This window comes from Phascolarctos cinereus, unplaced genomic scaffold, assembly GCF_003287225.1.
Source record: "Phascolarctos cinereus isolate Bilbo 61053 unplaced genomic scaffold, phaCin_HiC Scaffold_5;HRSCAF=322, whole genome shotgun sequence".
Classification (NCBI taxonomy): domain Eukaryota; kingdom Metazoa; phylum Chordata; class Mammalia; order Diprotodontia; family Phascolarctidae; genus Phascolarctos; species Phascolarctos cinereus.
In genome coordinates, this window is record NW_027555958.1 from 338,346,342 (window position 1) to 338,363,122 (window position 16,781).

Here is a 16,781-nt window from a genome sequence, read left to right on the forward strand (position 1 = left end):
CAGAACTCCAGTCTCCAAAGGGACTGAAAGACAACATAAAACAAATGTTTCTTTATCCCAAAGTTTATTCTCATCTCCAGGCACCATTTTGGTTTGGATCCAGTCCTCATTCTATAGGTTTAATTCAAGAACAGCCTATCAGGGTGGGGAACCTGAGGCCTCGAGGGTACATGTGGCCCTCTAGGTCCTTAAGGGCCACACTTGAAGACCTAGAGGGCAACATGTGCCCTTGAGGTCGCAGGTTCCCCACCCCTGGAGCTGGAGGAGCTCTAAGAGATGTAGTCTAATGAAGGTTAATTGAAGTTAAGATGAACCTTATAGAAATATAAAGTTTCTTCGTAAGACAGGTAAGTTGTGGGGGGCTAGCTTCCTAACTCTGGTAGTGGTGGGAAGGTGGCAAGACAAATATCTGTTTCACTGCAGACTATTAAATTTGTCAGTCAATAAATATTTATTAAACACCTACTATTTGTATATATTTTTAAACCTATCTTTCTCCAACTAGATTATGACCTCCTCCAGGGCAGGCTGGGCCATATTTTCTTGTGCAGCTTTGCTCATGGTGGACATTTGATAAATGCTGATGACCTGTTACAACCGACTTTTGGATCTGCAAGAATATCATTCTAACTAGACTAGAGTAGGAGGAAGGGTGATAGGTGGGGATGAAACGTGGTTTCCGTAGCTTCCTATATCTAGTTGTATGACTGTTGAGGGGAAAAGAACCCTGGGCAACCAGGTCGATAAAAAAACAGACAGCAGAGCCACAGCTTGGATTTATAGTCAAATTTACTCTAGTGTTCACTCAACATTCCACAGTTGCAGAAAGGGCATTTACAGAACAACTAACAGCAGGCAGTGCTACAGGAAAGACAAAGGTCGCTCCACATAGGGTGTGTACGTCAGAGAGGCACAGAGCCTCCATGGGATGCAAATGAGGGAGAACAAGTCAATCCTCGTTTCTCTTATCTCTCAAAGAGGAGGATGGGATAGGAAATAGAGATGATCTAGATTAGCCAGGACTTACATTCTCTCCAGGAAAGGAAATAAAAATGGTACAGTTGGTCCAAAGGTCTTTAATTGGATATATAATGAAGATTCTTGGCTGCAATTTTCTTTCCTCCATGAAAAAACAGTGCTCATCCCCAGTAACCATATTCACTGAAATGAATTAACTTAATGCATTTTAACTTTGGGATTTATAATGATTAAAAAAAAAAACCCAACCCCTAGCCCCATGTTTAATTCTACTTGGCACATGTATCATTTGCTGTAAAAATGTACACTGCTTCTTTAATAAGTCAATTTAAAAAGCACAGCACCCTAGGCCATTTTGAGTTAGACAGCAAGAAGAGTAATAATCTTCTCTATTATCCTCTAATGCTAAAAGCATGCATAATTTCTATGGGAGGTTTTCACAGACAGAAAAGGGGACACTTGCATTACAAATGGACTCAGAGAATGGTACAAAAGAACTTTTTCTCTCTGAAGGGGTTTTCTGATGCAGGCACTGGTATGATAAGGGGGTCTTCTCGGATGTGGGCATCACAATATGCCAGTAGATCTGCCGCAGCCTTGGAGACCTGCAAGGAAAATAAGATGAAAAAAAATTGTTGGGATCAGTACACTGGGTATGGTTCAATGATAACTTACATTTCTGTAGTGACTTTAGGGTCGTAAAATGTTTTCCTCACAACAGCCCTATGAGGCAGGCAGAATGAAAGGCAAAGCAAGGCAGCAAGCTTTGATAAGTGCTTATTCTGTGACATGAACTGTGTTAAGTGTTGGATGTACAAATAAAAGCAAAAGAAAGACAGTCCCTGCCCTTTAAGATTCTAATGGGAAGTGGGTCAATTTTCTGGCATGGCACTGGTAGACCGTCCAGGTTTCACAGCAGTGTCATGCCAGAAAATTGAACCACTTCCATTTGAATTGTCTTAGGAAGATTCTGAAGATCACTTGGCAAGATAAGGTTCTGCATGCTGAAGCCTTTGCTTGAGCTAAACTGCTAAGCATTCAAACTCTACTGCAGAGAGCATTCGAACGTCAAACTTATATTTGACTGAAAGACTATTTTACGGAGAACTCCAACAAGGCAAGTGTTCACACGGAGGTAATAAGAAGCAATACAAAGACACTCTAAAAGTCTCTCTGAAGAATTTTGTTATTGATTGTGAGACATGGGAGACACTCGCACAAGACTGCCCAAAGTGCTGCAAAGAACTGCAATAGCTGAAAAGAAACATGAGGCGCACAAATTTAGAGACAACTCCACTTCAAATGTTCAAATGGACTATTTGGGCCCGACTTGGGGTAGAGCCTTCCAAGCTCATATTGTTCTGATCAGCCACAGTCTGACACGTTACACTTTGACCCCAACACTGTGATGTCATTTTGGTCCTCTTCCGGTACAAATGACAACAACCACGACTATTTTAATAGGAAAAGACAACACACAAAAAGGGGAGGAGGATGAAGTTACCAGTGTAGAAATATGGTGTTAAAGTCAGAAGCAGAGCAAGAAGAAACAGTGGTATTGGAAGGAGGAAGGTCAGATGACTAGTTGATATCTATATGTGGTAAATAAGAAAGCTAAATTGTAGAGATGCCTGCAATTGGGGAATGGCTGAACAAGTTGTGATATATGATTATGATGGATTACTACTGTGCTATAAGAAATGATGAACTCCGTGATGGAAAGTGCTATCCACATCCAAAGAAAGAACTATAGAGTCTGAATGCAGATGGAAACAAAGCATTTTCACTTTTTTGTTGTTGTTTTTTCTTTCTCATGGTTTTTCTCATTTGTTTTGATTCTTCTTTCACAACATGACTGATAATATGTTCAACATGATTGTACATGTATAACCTATAGCAGCTTGCTTGCTGCCTTGGGGAAGGAAGAGGGGAGGGAGGGAGAGAGAATAATTTGGAACTCAAAATCTTACAAAAATAATGTTGAAAACTATCATTACATGTAATTGGAAAAATAAAATACTATTAAAAAGGAAAAAGAAAAAGAAACGATGAGCTCAATGAGCTTAGAAAAATATGGACTTACTTACATGAAATGATAAAGAGCAAAAATGAAGAGAACCAAGAGAACACTGTATACAGTTAACAACAATATTGTTTTAAGAACAACTTTGAGCAAATAAGTTATTTTGACTATTATAAATACACAAATTAATTACAAAGGACATATGAAAGAAATGCTATCTGCATCCAGAGAAAGAACTGATAAACAGAAGTAGGTATAGAATGTTTTTGCATCTATCTATCTATATATCTACACATGCATACAAACATATTTGTGTCTAATGGTAGCAGTCTCTAAGGTGGAGGGGCACAGGGAGGAAGCAAAAAAGGAAAAAAAGAAATTTACATAATAACTTTATTATATTTAAAAGGAGCAGCAAGTTGTACATAATAGATTTGCAGTTTCATGTGCAATCATCTCTTTATTATGCTATGCTATGGAAATGCTTGCTTTTTATTCCATTAATTAAAAATAAAATAAATAAAATTTTTAGAAAAGCAGTATGCACGCAAGCCTGGCATGATGCACTCATCCCGTCCTGTCTCTTCTCAGAGCTTTTCCCATCAATCATCCTCTTTCTCTAATCTTCCTTCTCTCTTTACCCATGGGCTCTTTCGCTATTGCCTACAGTCATGCAGATCTCCTCAATTCTTCATGAAAACAAAACAAAACAAAACACAACACAAAAAACCTTCTCTAGAATCTGCCATCCCTCCAAACTGTCATTCTGCTACTGGAGTTGATTTCTCTGCAAAGAAAAATAGACGTTATGGCGTATGTGGAAAATACGATCCAGCTAGAGTAAAGAGGAAGAAACATTTTCAAGAGATGCTTACGATGGCTCTGTGAATATTCAAGCCTTGCAGTCTGCCCTGTCTGCCTCCTGAGGACTTCCAGGCTTCACCTGCACAGGCCAGGCACTGTCATAATGCTAGAAGCTCTGGTGCTTGCACTCTGCCTGTTGCTGAACCCTGAGGATTTCCAGGCCTTCCCATCTGTCCTTCAATTGACCTTTATAAAAAATGTGTTGCACTCCCCAGTTAGAATATCAGCTCCCTGAGAGTTGAGACTATTTAGATTTTTAAATTTATATTCCCAGGGCTTGGAATAGTGATTAAACATAAGCATCTAATAAATGCTTTTTCACGCTTTCATTCACTGCTTTTCTCTCCTTTTACATAGTCAAATTCATAGAAAAATCTGTCTACACTATTGCCTTCTGTTTCTTTACCTTCAACTCTTCACGTCCTTGTAGAATGGCTTTCCAACATTACCACTTGAGTGAAAGTGCTTTCTCCAAGGTTACCAACGATCTCTAAAGTACAAAGTTCAAGGGTATTTTCTCAGTCTTTATCTTTTCTGACCTTCCTGTAGCACTTAAAACGCTGTCTTTCCTGTGTTTTCACCATGCTATTCCTTCTGGTTCTCCACTTATCAGGTTGCTCCTTCTCAGTCTCCCTTGCTGTACTGTATCTACATCCCACCTCCTGTGTCTGTATACCCCAATGTTCTGTCCTGGGCCCTCTTCTCTCTCTTCATTTTCTCTTGGGGATCTCATTAGCCGCTTTGGATTCAATGCCCAATTCTGTGCGGACTATATATCCAATCATCACCTCTCTCCTGAGATCCAGGCTTGCACCATCAACTGGCTATTAGACATCTCTACCCAGATATCTCACAGGAATCTCAAACTCCACATGGTCAGCACAGAACTCCACCTTTCTTCTGAAACCTCCTTCTCCTCCTAGATTCCCTCCATCTGCTGATTGCGCCACTATCCTTCCAATCACTCAGGTCTGCCATCTCATTCATCCTTGATCATTCCTTCTACCACAATCAGGTACCAAATCTCCTTGATTCTACTTCCACATTAGGATGAATCTCCTAATTCATCTCCCTATTCTAGTCTATCTTCTCTCTAAAGCACCTTCTATACAGTTGTCAAGTTGCCATTTCTCTCTCTCAGAGTCACACAGCTAGTGAGTGTTATGTGTCTGAGGTTAGATTTGAACTCAGGTCCTCCTGACTCCAGGGCGGGTGCTCTATCCACTGTGCCATCTAGCTGCGCACCCCCCCCCAAGTTGCTATTTCTGAAGCACAGATTTGAATAGGTCTCTTCCTTACTTAAGAAGCTTCAGTGGCTCCCTATTTCCTTTAGGCTAACTAAAAACTCCTCTATTCAGAATTGAAAGCCCTTCACAATCTGGTGCTAGCTTCTCTTTTATGTTTCTCCTCTTCCTTCATTCTGTGTTAGAGTTGAACAAACACGACATTCTATTTCCGGCCTTTGTTCCTTTATCCAGGCTGTCCCCCAGGCCTAGAATGCTCTCGCTTTTCCTCTACCTCTTGGAACATCTACGAACCAATCAGACTACAAGCATTTATTAAGTGCTTGCTACGTGCCAGACACTATGCTAAGGACAGAGGATAGAAAGACAAAAAACAGTCTTTGCCCTCGAGAAGTTTACATCCTGATAAAGGAGGCAATAGTGGTATGTGTGTGTTTGTGCGTGTGTATGTGTGTGTGTGTATATACATATAAAATGTATGTGTATAAACACACACAAGTCATATGCAAATCTGATGCAAGGTGAGCTTGGAAAGGGAGGCATGAGTAGCTGGTGGGACCAGGTAAATCCTTTTTCAGTAGGTGGTGCTTGAAATGACTTTTGAAGGAATCTGGGAAATAGAAGAGATAACGGAGAGCATTTTATGTATGGCGGACAGACTAAAGAGATGGAATATCCTGTATTAGGAACAGTTAGTACGTCAACAAACTTTTATCAACAGCTTACTGTGTGCCAGGCACTGTTCCAAATGCTGTGGTTGCAAAGAAAAGTAAAAACTGTAGTCCTTGACCTCAAGGAGCTCACAGTCAGATGGGAGAGACAGCATGGAAATAATGGGATACGTGCATGATATATCCAGAGTAGACAGAAGGTAATCTCAGAGGAGAAAGCTCCACTGGGAAGAGCTTCCTGCAGAAGGTAGGATTTGAGGTTGAGTACTGAAGGACGACAGGGAAACTGAGAGGTGGTGGTCAAGGGGATGAAGACTTTGTATTAGTGAAGGGACAGAGATGGGAGATAGAATATTGTGTATGAAGAGGAAGTATGTAGACCATTTATGCTGGATGACAGTGTGTAGAAGGAGACTGGCTAATGAGGGCTGTTGCCAGGCCTGGAGTCAGGAAGACCTGAGTTCAAATCTGGCCTCAGACACTTACTAGCTGTGTGACCCTGGGCAAGTCACTTAACTCTGTTTGCCTCAGTTTCCTCATCTGTCGAATAAGCTGGAGAAGGATATGGGAAACCATTCCAGTATCTCTGTCAAGAAAACCCCAAAGAGTCAGACATAACTAAAATGACTGAACAACAACAATATCTGCTACCTGATTTTAATATGACTCATGTTATTTCAGGAGATCATTTGGTTTCTTCTAGCCGTGAGTAACTGAAGGGCTGGCTGTGCTACGATGAATTTCCTGGTTGGCATCAGAGTCAGAAAGACTGAAAATGGAGACAGAACTGAGTTGTATATAAAAAAAATTGATATACCTCTCCCTTGGCCTTTTTATGGGGGAGAGGGGGAGGGTCCTTCTCTTTTTCCTAGCAGCTTTAAAGCACAGAAGATTGTTGTCAGTCCCTGGGTAAGAGAGGGGCAAGCTGACCTATCTCCCACTCAGCTACCATGTGTCCCCGAGTGCATGATCCACATTTCTGTTGTATTTCTTCTTTTCTGATCTTGGATGAATGAGTATCTGCAGATGGAAGAGAGCACATTATGACCCTGGTTGGAAGAATCATTAAGAGGTTCCCTTAACAAACAGGGTCAGCAGCAAATACCACTAAAAGAAGTAGCAGCAGTAGTTGAGTTCAGTGAGGAGCTAGGCCTGGGAATGACGTTTCTTGATCTCTCCCAGAAGTGGATTGACCTGTCAGATGAGACATATATGTAAGGGGCTTGCCCAGCTGAGCAAGAATGCCGCATCTATCCGGGTGCCCAGGAGCAAACTTGGGAGAGAGTCAGTGAAGGGAGAAAAGGACTCTTGGGGACCCTCCCTCATAGATGTTCCCTAAATAGAAGCCTTAGTGCCATTGTGCATGAAGTTTGAGCCCACTCTCCTCAGAGACAGAGGATGTACCTAAGAGACAGTGGACTCCTGGTTTGGGGGGATGTTTTGTAACTTTTCCCCCTGCTACACTTTTTCAGAAAACAGCCTTTCAAATGAATAACTAGTTAATCAATATTGGGGGGAGTCAGCATATTGGAATGGGGGCTTGTGAGAAATATTAAAAGCTATAAACCTTTGTGGTTACCCCTAGAATCTTGAGAGGAAGGATTAGGCATCTGTTCTCTGGGAACCCTGACCATCAGTGTGACATGAGTAGGGGAAATGGGGAGGGGGAATGGTGTTATAAAAGTCCAAGAAGATTAGAAAAATAAGAAAAGGTCAAGTTATGAAGAACCTTAAATACAAGAGGATTTTATATTTGATCTTAGAGGTGTTAGTAAGCTACCAGAGTTTATTGAGGAGGGGAGTGATATAGGAAAATCTGTATTTTAGAAAAATCATGTTGGAAGTTGTGTGGAAAATGGATTGGAGTGAGGAGAGATTTGAGGCAGGGAAACCAATTAGGAAGTTACTGCAATAATCTCTCTTTTCAGTTCTGCTTTGTTTGACCTCCACAGAACAAGATGCCTGCTGGTATTCCTCCATGCCACCCCCTTTCCAGCTTCCTTTTGTGTGTTGGCTTCCCCGACTAGATTGCAAGCTCCTTGAGGTCAGGGACTGTCTTTCTTTTTCTTATTTGTATTTCTTGCAGTTAGCACAGTAGGTGCTTAATAAAAGTTTACTGACTTGACTTGGATTGGATTGTTCAGGGGAGTGGTGATTCGGGTTTAAACTTGGGTGGTGGCTATGAGAGTGGAGAGAAGGTAATCCGATCGTCTTCCTTCCAGTGTTACTTCTTAGATGAGCCCTCTCCTGATTCCTCCCCTTCCCCCAAATAACTTTGAACTCACTTTGTGCAGACATAAGCCTGCTTCATTTTTTGTCTTTTTAACCCCAGTGCCTAGCACAGTGGTTCACCTTAGAAGCTTAATAGGTAACTATTAAACTGAATAGGTTTATAAATTACAGAGCTAGAAGGGACCTCTGGAGATCATTTGGTTGAGCCCCGTGCCTTCAGGCAAATTACTAATAAATTTCAGATAGCGGGATTCCAAGGATGGGAATTCAGACTGGGAGGACAAAAGCAGCGTGCCCCCCCCCTTCTTTTTCCTACTGTGCACCTAATAAATCGTGGAGGGTCCCTAGGACGGGGATTTTTAAGAATTCCCAGATTCTATTTCCTCCTATCTGGAAGAAGACAGCTGAGAGTGCCTATTGATTTCCTTCCAAGTCTGGATGACTACTTTTCAGGAATTTTGTAGGAAGGATTCCTTTTTAGGCAAGGATTAGACTTCATGACTTCTGAGACCCCTTCTGGCCCTGAGACTCTGTGACTTTGATCCTGACTCCGGGTCCCACACTCTCTACACATGCACATGCATATGTGTGAATACATATATGTATATATGTATATATATATATATATATATATATATTCATGTGTATTCAAATACTCATATATACACAGAAGTAGCTGGTGGTCCAGTAGATAGAGTGTGGCCCTGAATTCCAAAACAGCTGAGTTCAAATTTGAATGCCGATACCTACTGTGTGACCCTGGGCAAGTCTGCCTCAGTTTCCTCATCTGCAAAATGGGGATAACAACAACCCTTACCTCACCTTAGTAAAATGCTTTGCAAACCTCAAAGTCCTTATAAATGTTAGCTATTATTGTTATTATGTATTTAAGTTACAAGCAGTACTGTTTTATATTCAGCAGGTCAAAGGCAGCTAGAGGTTTTTGTTTGTTTTTCCAAATGCACCAACAGATACCTAGCACCTTTTGAATATACCAATCGTGAATAATGGAGATAGGGATTTGTCCAGGGTTTGGAAGAGTTTCTTTAGTGTATGTGCTGGGGAGATGAGGTTCTCCTCATATACCAGTCATTCTAGGGGCACAGGCTGGCCAAACATGCATCTCCAGTTTATTGCTTATGCCATAAAAATCCACTATGAATACCAATGTAGCTAGGCAATTTATCTCCACCCATAGAACCTTTATTTTAACCACCAAGCCCTCATGTGAAAGGGTCCCTACATTCCTCTCTAAAGAGAGAAAGTACCCATCAGGGGACTTGTCTTGTATCAGCAGAAGATCATGGAGAAGGGCTAATAACTAGGTAAGACTTGGGTTCCACTGAGGTTCCATAAATCTCCCCTCCTATTTCCTTCACTGATCCCACCAGTAATCAGGCCTCCACCTCTCTCAGTCCTTCTGGCATGCCTCAATTATGCAGCACAATAGCATTCCCAGTGGAAGTCTATACCGCCCCCTCCCACCTCCCCAGGAACAGCCAGGTAGCAGGAGGTTAGGCCACGGGCCAACATTCACTAAGACATAGGAGGAGGGGATCAACCTCATTTCACTTGCTGTCTGTGAAACGAAACGTGTTTGGCAAATGAATGGCTTGAACATTAACCCATCCTGACAATTAGATTGTTCTGCCTGTAAGTGCTTATTAGAGGCTTACAGGCAGGGATAAATATATAGCAGTCAAATGAAATCCTTTTAGTATATTTTTGTGTCCAAATCTTCTTCAGAATAATACAAACGCCATAAAGAAAGAATATCTGATTATTTTCTAAAGCTTCCAGGGCATCCCATTTTTAATTTGTTCATCTTCCAAAATTTACAGTAATTCTATTTCTGATTTTCATTGCAGGCCAAAATCCTGTAAATGATGGTTAAATTCTTCGAGTAATTCTAGAAAGGATGTATTTGGTAGTTCTCTCTCAAAACGTTTTGATTAGAATCAAAGACACGAAAAGGTGCTCTTCAAAGGAGGCAATACAGGCTAGCAACAATCATATGAAAATGCTCTAAATTACTAATAATTAGAGAAATACAAATTAAAGCAATTTTAAGGTTTTACCTTATACCCATCAGATTGTCATAGATGACAAAAGAGGAAAATGACAGATGTTAGAGGGGAAATGGGGGGAAAGGTACACTAATGTGTTGTTGGTGGACCTGTAAATTGGTCCAGCTGTTCCAGAATGCAGTTTGCAGCTATGTCCCAGAATTACTACACTATGTATACTCTTTGATCCAGCTATACCACTATGACACCTATACCTCAAAGAGATCAAAGCAAAAAGGAAAGGATTTATATGTACAAAAATATTTATAGTAGTTATTTTTAATTTTCAAAAATTGGAAACTAAGGGGGTATCTTGTTGGAGAATGGCTAAGCAAATTATAGCATATGAATGTAATGGAATATTATTGTGCCAAAAAGCGTCAGAGAATTTTAAAATTGGAAAGAGCCTAGTATAACCATTTTATTTCACAGAAAGGAAAACTGAGTCACACAGAGATTAATCAACTTGCCCAAGGCAAAGGCACACAGTTAGAGGATGAGTTGGGACTAGAAACCAGTTCTCTTGTATTCCTCATTTAGTACTCTTTCCATGATAGCACGCAGGAAAGAGGAAAGAGGAACAGGAAACAGGGAAAGTCACATCTCCCTCAAAATAGTTATCAAGTCATATAGATACCATTACACCTGTTTTCCTCTTTCAAGTCCAACCAGGTCACTCCTTTACCCAATAAACTCCAGTAGTTCCCTATAACCTCTAGGATCAAATATAAACCTGTCTGGTTGGAATTTAAAGTATTTCACAACCTGGCTGCAGCCTACCTTTCCAGAATTATACATTATTCTCGTTCATGCAATCCACAATCCAGCCAAAGTCTGTTTCTTGTTGTTCCTGATCTCCCTTAAGCCATGAACACTCTTCATCCTTATCTGTCTCTTAGACTCCTTAGTCTTCTTCAAGGTTGAGATCAATTGTCCCTTTCAATATGAAGCCTTTCCATATATCCAGGCTGCTAGTGTCTCTCCTAGCCCAAACTCTCCTATATATCTATGAATGTTGTCTCCCTTGATAAAGCGTACATTTCTTGAGGGGGGGAAATCCAACCCTTTCATTTTTGTCTTTGTACTCAATGACTTACACATAGTAGATGCATAATAAAAGCTGTAAATTGATGATAGATTGAACTGGGCCTTACCTTAATTAATACTTGATTTCAAATATAAATATGTAACTACTATGACCTTACATTTTTCAACCCTTTAATCTTCTTTTCCTGGACTACAATTTTTTAAAGTACATAAATATATTCCAATGGACAGTCAACTACTATTAAATTCAATTACTATTACTTTTTGTCTTTTATGGACTGCTCAATCTGACCATAACTGTATTATAACTTTTCACTTCTCTTCAATATTTATTTCATTATCACAACCTTTCCATAATTTCCACATTGACAATATTCAACTCCCCTGCTATTCTTAAAGTCTTACTTAAGAAACTTATGTTAAAAACCTGCTACATACATAACATGTAGTCAGAGGAGCAGCTAAGTAGTACAGTGGATAAAGTGTGGGGCCTGGCATCAGGAAGACTCATCGTCCTGAGGGCAAATCCAGCCTCAGACACCGACTACCTGTGTGACCTTGGGTAAGTCACCTAATCCTGTCTTCCTAGTTCCCTCATCAGTAAAATGAGCTGGAGAAGGAAATGGCAAACCACTCCAGTATCTTTGCCAAGAAAACCCCAAATGGGATCATGAAGAGTTGGACATGACTGGAAAACAACTGAACAACAACAACATGTATAGCACTATTTGAGTAACTGAGGAATATGCAAAAGAGATACAGGGCATGATCTTTGTTCTCTAGAAGCTTACAATATAGCTGCAGAGGCAGACAGAATAGTTAAGGGACCATATTGGGCCTCTAGTAATAATTCTACTTTTAAAAAATTATCCATCAAAGCACCTGCTGTGTGGAAGGCATGGTAGTGCTAGGTGCTGGGTTGCAAAGATGAAAACAACACAGTTCCTGCCCTCAAAGATATTATAATTGAAGTGAGGAGGGGAGGATGAGATACATGAACAAATAATTATAACATAAGGCAAATTATGAGAAATGTAAGAAGATCTTCAGACAAATTATTATAATAAATCTGAGAAGAGAGGAATAGATATTGGTTTTGAAGGTCAAAGAAAGCTTCCTGGAGGAAGCAGTAGCTTTCTGGGACCTAAGTGAAGGAAGGGATTTCAAGAGATGGGGAGAAGGGGAGCAGATTCTCTGCAAAGGCAGTGGTCTGGGAGACTGGAAGACAAGAATGAGGGATGGTGAGTAGTGAGTACAGTTTGGCTAGCATAGAGAACATGAAGAGGAAGGAGGAATAGGAGACAAGCACAAGGAAAGACAGTAAAGAGGAATGTCAGGTGTTCAGAGAAGAAAGAGGCCAGTGGGATCAGAGCTCTTAGGAAAAAAACTCAGAGAAGACATGGAACCTGAGCTGGGCCCTGCATCACTTTCTTACATTATGATTCTTTCTGTCCTCATATTCCAGTATCAGGCAGGCAGTCAACTAGTATTTACTGAGAGCCTACTGTGTGCCAGGAACTGTGCAAAGTACTGGAGATGTAAAGAAAAGCAAATACCCAAATAGTCCCAGCTCACAAAAAGCTCACAGTCTAATGAGGAAGACAGCATACAAACAATTATTTACAAACTGTACATACATACCTAATACACGCACACACATATGTGTATATGTATAATATATACATATATGTATATAATGTCTATGTATGTGTATATGTGCATATATATACACATATACATACATACATATATATATTTAATTGCAGTAGCTCAAAAGAAACATGAGATGCACAAATTTAGAGGCATCTTCACTCCAAATGTTCACATGGACTATTTGTGTCTGACCTGTGGCACAGCCTTTTGAACTCATACTGGTCTGATCAGCCACATCAGACACACTGTACCTTGACCCAGACATAGTGATGTTGTTTTGCTCCTCTTTGATTACCAAGGAAAACAACCACACGATAAATTGAGGATAGTTGGAGGGAAGGGACTAAGGTTAAGGAGAACTGGGAAAGGATTCTTGCAGATGATGGGGGCAGCCAGTGACAGCGCTAAGATTCAGGATTCAGGAGATGGGGAATTGTATATGAGGAGCACCCAGGAGGCCAGTGTCCCCGGGTTGCCAAGTACATGGAGGGGCACAAGGTGTAAGGAGACTAGAAATATAGGCGGGGCAGGTTATGAAGGGCTTTAAAAGCCAAACAGAGGATTTTATATTTGATCCTGGAGGTCATAGGAGCCCCAAGAGTTTATTGAATGGGGGGGGGAGATAATCAGCTTTATTTTTTTATCAAGTATTAGTATTTATCAGTATAAATAAGCCATTAATATAGTTTCCAGGCTTGATCCTAAATGGGATGAGTCTAGGAACTTTTCTATTACTTTCTAAAAGTAACACAATGTTATAGATTTGTATTTTTCAAAAAAAAATGAAGAACTTGTCTTACTTTTAAAGCTGTTATAGCTAAAGTTCAGTCATTCCACAAATGTTTATTTAGCTTTAAATGCAGAGCTTTGATGTATTGAGTGTTCAGATTAAAAAAAAAACTCTGCCCTCATGGAGCTTACGATTTAGTAAAGAGATATGGCATATTGAACTACGATATAAAATAATACATAGTAAGTACTTAGAGACAGGCTGGTATAGTGGATAGATCTAGCTGGAAGATGACCTGGATTCAAGTCCTACCTCTAAGACGTACTATGTGGTACGGTAGACAGTGCATTGGCCCTGGAGTCAGGAGGACCTGAGTTCAAATCCTATCTCACACATTTACTCGCTGTGTGACCCTGAGCAAGTCACTTAACCCTGATTGCCTCCTAGCCCTGAAAAAAAAAGTATGTTGTATATGCTTTTTTTTTTTTTGAGAGCCAGTGTTAAACATTTACCAGCACATTTATGGTTTTTTGTTGTTTTTTTTTTTTACTGGACCTGATTTCATCCATATTCCTATATTGATAAGGTGAGGGTCTTGCTCTCCCACTACAGATCAGCACCTTTCTGGACACTTTTAGTTTTAGAAAGTTGCCTTAAACATTGAAATGTTAAGTGACTCCCAGGGTCACCCAGTCACTTTGTGTCATAACTAGGACTTGAACAGAAGCATTCCCAACTCTTAGATTTCTGTTCCTTTTATTCCCTGTGAAATGTTGTCAAGGTTATTTCAAAGATATGAGTGGGTGGCAATGGAGCCTTGTATCAGGATTCTGGCTGCTAGAATAAACAGAAGACAGATGTAAGAGATATGGCAGAGGTAGAATTGCCAGGACTTGGTAACTTGGTAATATGTCATGAGAGGTGAAGGAGAAGGAAGTCTGAACCAATATTAAAGTTTTGAACACGGAACACTGGGTGCCACTGGTGGTTCTGGGGAAAGATAATAGGCTTGATTTTAGACAAACTGAGTTTGAGAGGCCAGTGGCCCATCCACATGGGGATGATTTGCAGGCTGAATTGAATAAAGAGGAGAGTAGAGGAGTAGGTGGCAAGCAAACTGAACCTAAACGGTGACTGTGTGACTAGGATTTGTGTTCCTCCTTCGTTTCTGAAGAAAACCAGTGACGAGGACTGGAAGCTGGGATGATGTGAGGTGTCTTGGAGGGACCCAGGGGCAGATGATTTGGGCTAAGAGTTTAATTGACAGAAGTTGTTTAGCTGTAAACTAAAACCCAACAAATTGCTGAACCTTCTTCATGCACCTGGCCAGTGGCATATAATACACAATGGACTAGATGATATTGCCAAGTAATAAGTGCCCAGCTTAAGACCAAATGCATGGAGCTGGTTTGGTTCCATGCAATATTAATTTTCCTAAGTACACTCAGCATTATTTTAGAATTTGTGCTATGCTGGGTGGCTCACTTAATGGAACCTCCATTTAGTACATACTGTGCAGGTTAGATTACAACAAAAATGTATAAGCAAAGGATTTCTACACCTCAACTGAGGCCCCACTTATTACAAGCAAGAGTTAATTCCTGTTTATTCCAGTAAAACCAAAGAATTTTGGAAAATCCCCTGGAGTTTGCTGTAAAGCATCTGATCTTTATAAATATAAGAGAAATTATAATAAATGTATTCATATAACATCTAATAAATATAATTTAATCTTTATGAATATATATGATATATAACATAATAAATATTATAATATTCACTTTTTGGGGAGGGTGCTAGGGTTCAGGCTTGTCATGCTCATTGAGTGACTGATTTCACTAGTGGAGGGAATTCCTTGGTGTGAGAACTCTCTCTACCAATGAGGATTGGCAATTCACTTGATCTTAGTCTATGCAAAGTTGCCTAGGCCCGTTAAGAGTTTACATAAATTGGCCACTGTTTCCCAGCTATTAAAGGTGGAACTTGAACTCAGATCTTCTCAATTGCAAGGACAACCACCTATTCACTATGCCTGGCCTCTCACTATTCACATATAGACATGGAAAAAGAAATCTGAATACACAATGAACACCATGGCTCATATCTTGATGAATGAATCCAGTATACAATAATGCTTTATATTCAGGCAGCTCTTTGCATGGACAGTTTCACACATGTAATATCTTGCTTTAGTTTAGTTTGTGAGGAATATAAGGGAATTTTCTCCATCTTTATTTCACAGATGAGAAAACTGAGGCTCAGAAAGAAAGTATAAACTAATGACCCAATATCACCTCAGCCAGTAAGGTGCAGAGTAGGAGAATCAGGACCAATGTTCTTTCTACAAGCCTACTAAGTTGCTAGCAATCAGCTAATATTTTTACAATGTTTCAAGGTTTGCAAAGAACTTGACATACATTATCTCATTATGCTGAGGAGTAGGGTTACTACTGTCCTTATTTTACAGATGAGGAAACTGAGGCCCAAAGAGATTAAGTGAGTTGCCTATGGCCACATCCTGTCAGAGGCATGTTTCAAACCCAGGTCTTCTTGACTCCAAGTCTAATGCTTTTCCATATACTGTAATACTCATTCTCTAGAACAATTCATCAAACTGTTTCTCAGTTTGTGGGATAAGATTTTTAAAGATCCACTCCAGGTTGATTTCCACCAATGTTTGAAGACTTCTAAAATGCACACTGTAGATGCTGCTGAACCCCCCTGAACGTTTGCAAAACATGTGGGTGACAATCAACCTTCTAGAAGGGAAGCCCTTATTTTGATTGGAAAATTAAGAACACCCTTCTCCTTTACTTTTCCTCTTTAAATCTAAAATATAATTTACTCAGAATCTAATATTATTGAATGCATGGAGCTCTTGTATCTCCGCTTCTTGGTACCAAACTGTCAGATTTAATAGAAAAGATCAAAAAGAATCCATAGTCTTAAAAGAACGGTGGAATTTTACCAACAGAGTAAAGGAGGTGATTAAAACAGCCCAAGTTAGCACATAATCCTGTTAGTTGCACTATAATTATAAGCTTCAATGACAGGAGAAAATGCTGCAATTACCATAGTCTCATTCCATGACAAGACAGATGACATAATTACTACCCTTGCTGTGACACCCACTCAATTTATCCTCACCATCTAAAATGAAAAGACCCACACCTATTTCTCAGAAATCCGGTGCTTTGTCTAGCAACACTCTGGGAATCAGTTAAAGACATTTTCCTTGGCCCCGTTTTCTTTACAAGGAATTAAGCAGCAGGA

At 40.1% G+C, this 16,781-nt stretch overlaps 1 protein-coding gene across 1 annotated transcript in view; it reads right to left on the reverse strand.

The window, feature by feature from the left end:
• Positions 1–771: 771 nt before the first annotated feature.
• The window catches only part of GNG4 (G protein subunit gamma 4), an 89,284-nt gene continuing 73,274 nt past the window's right edge, over positions 772–16,781 (reverse strand). Inside the window, exon 4 of the mRNA XM_021000475.2 lies at positions 772–1,583. Within this exon, the coding sequence (XP_020856134.1) occupies positions 1,455–1,583 (129 nt within the window). The 3' untranslated portion in view covers positions 772–1,454. The remainder of the gene's footprint in view (positions 1,584–16,781) is intronic.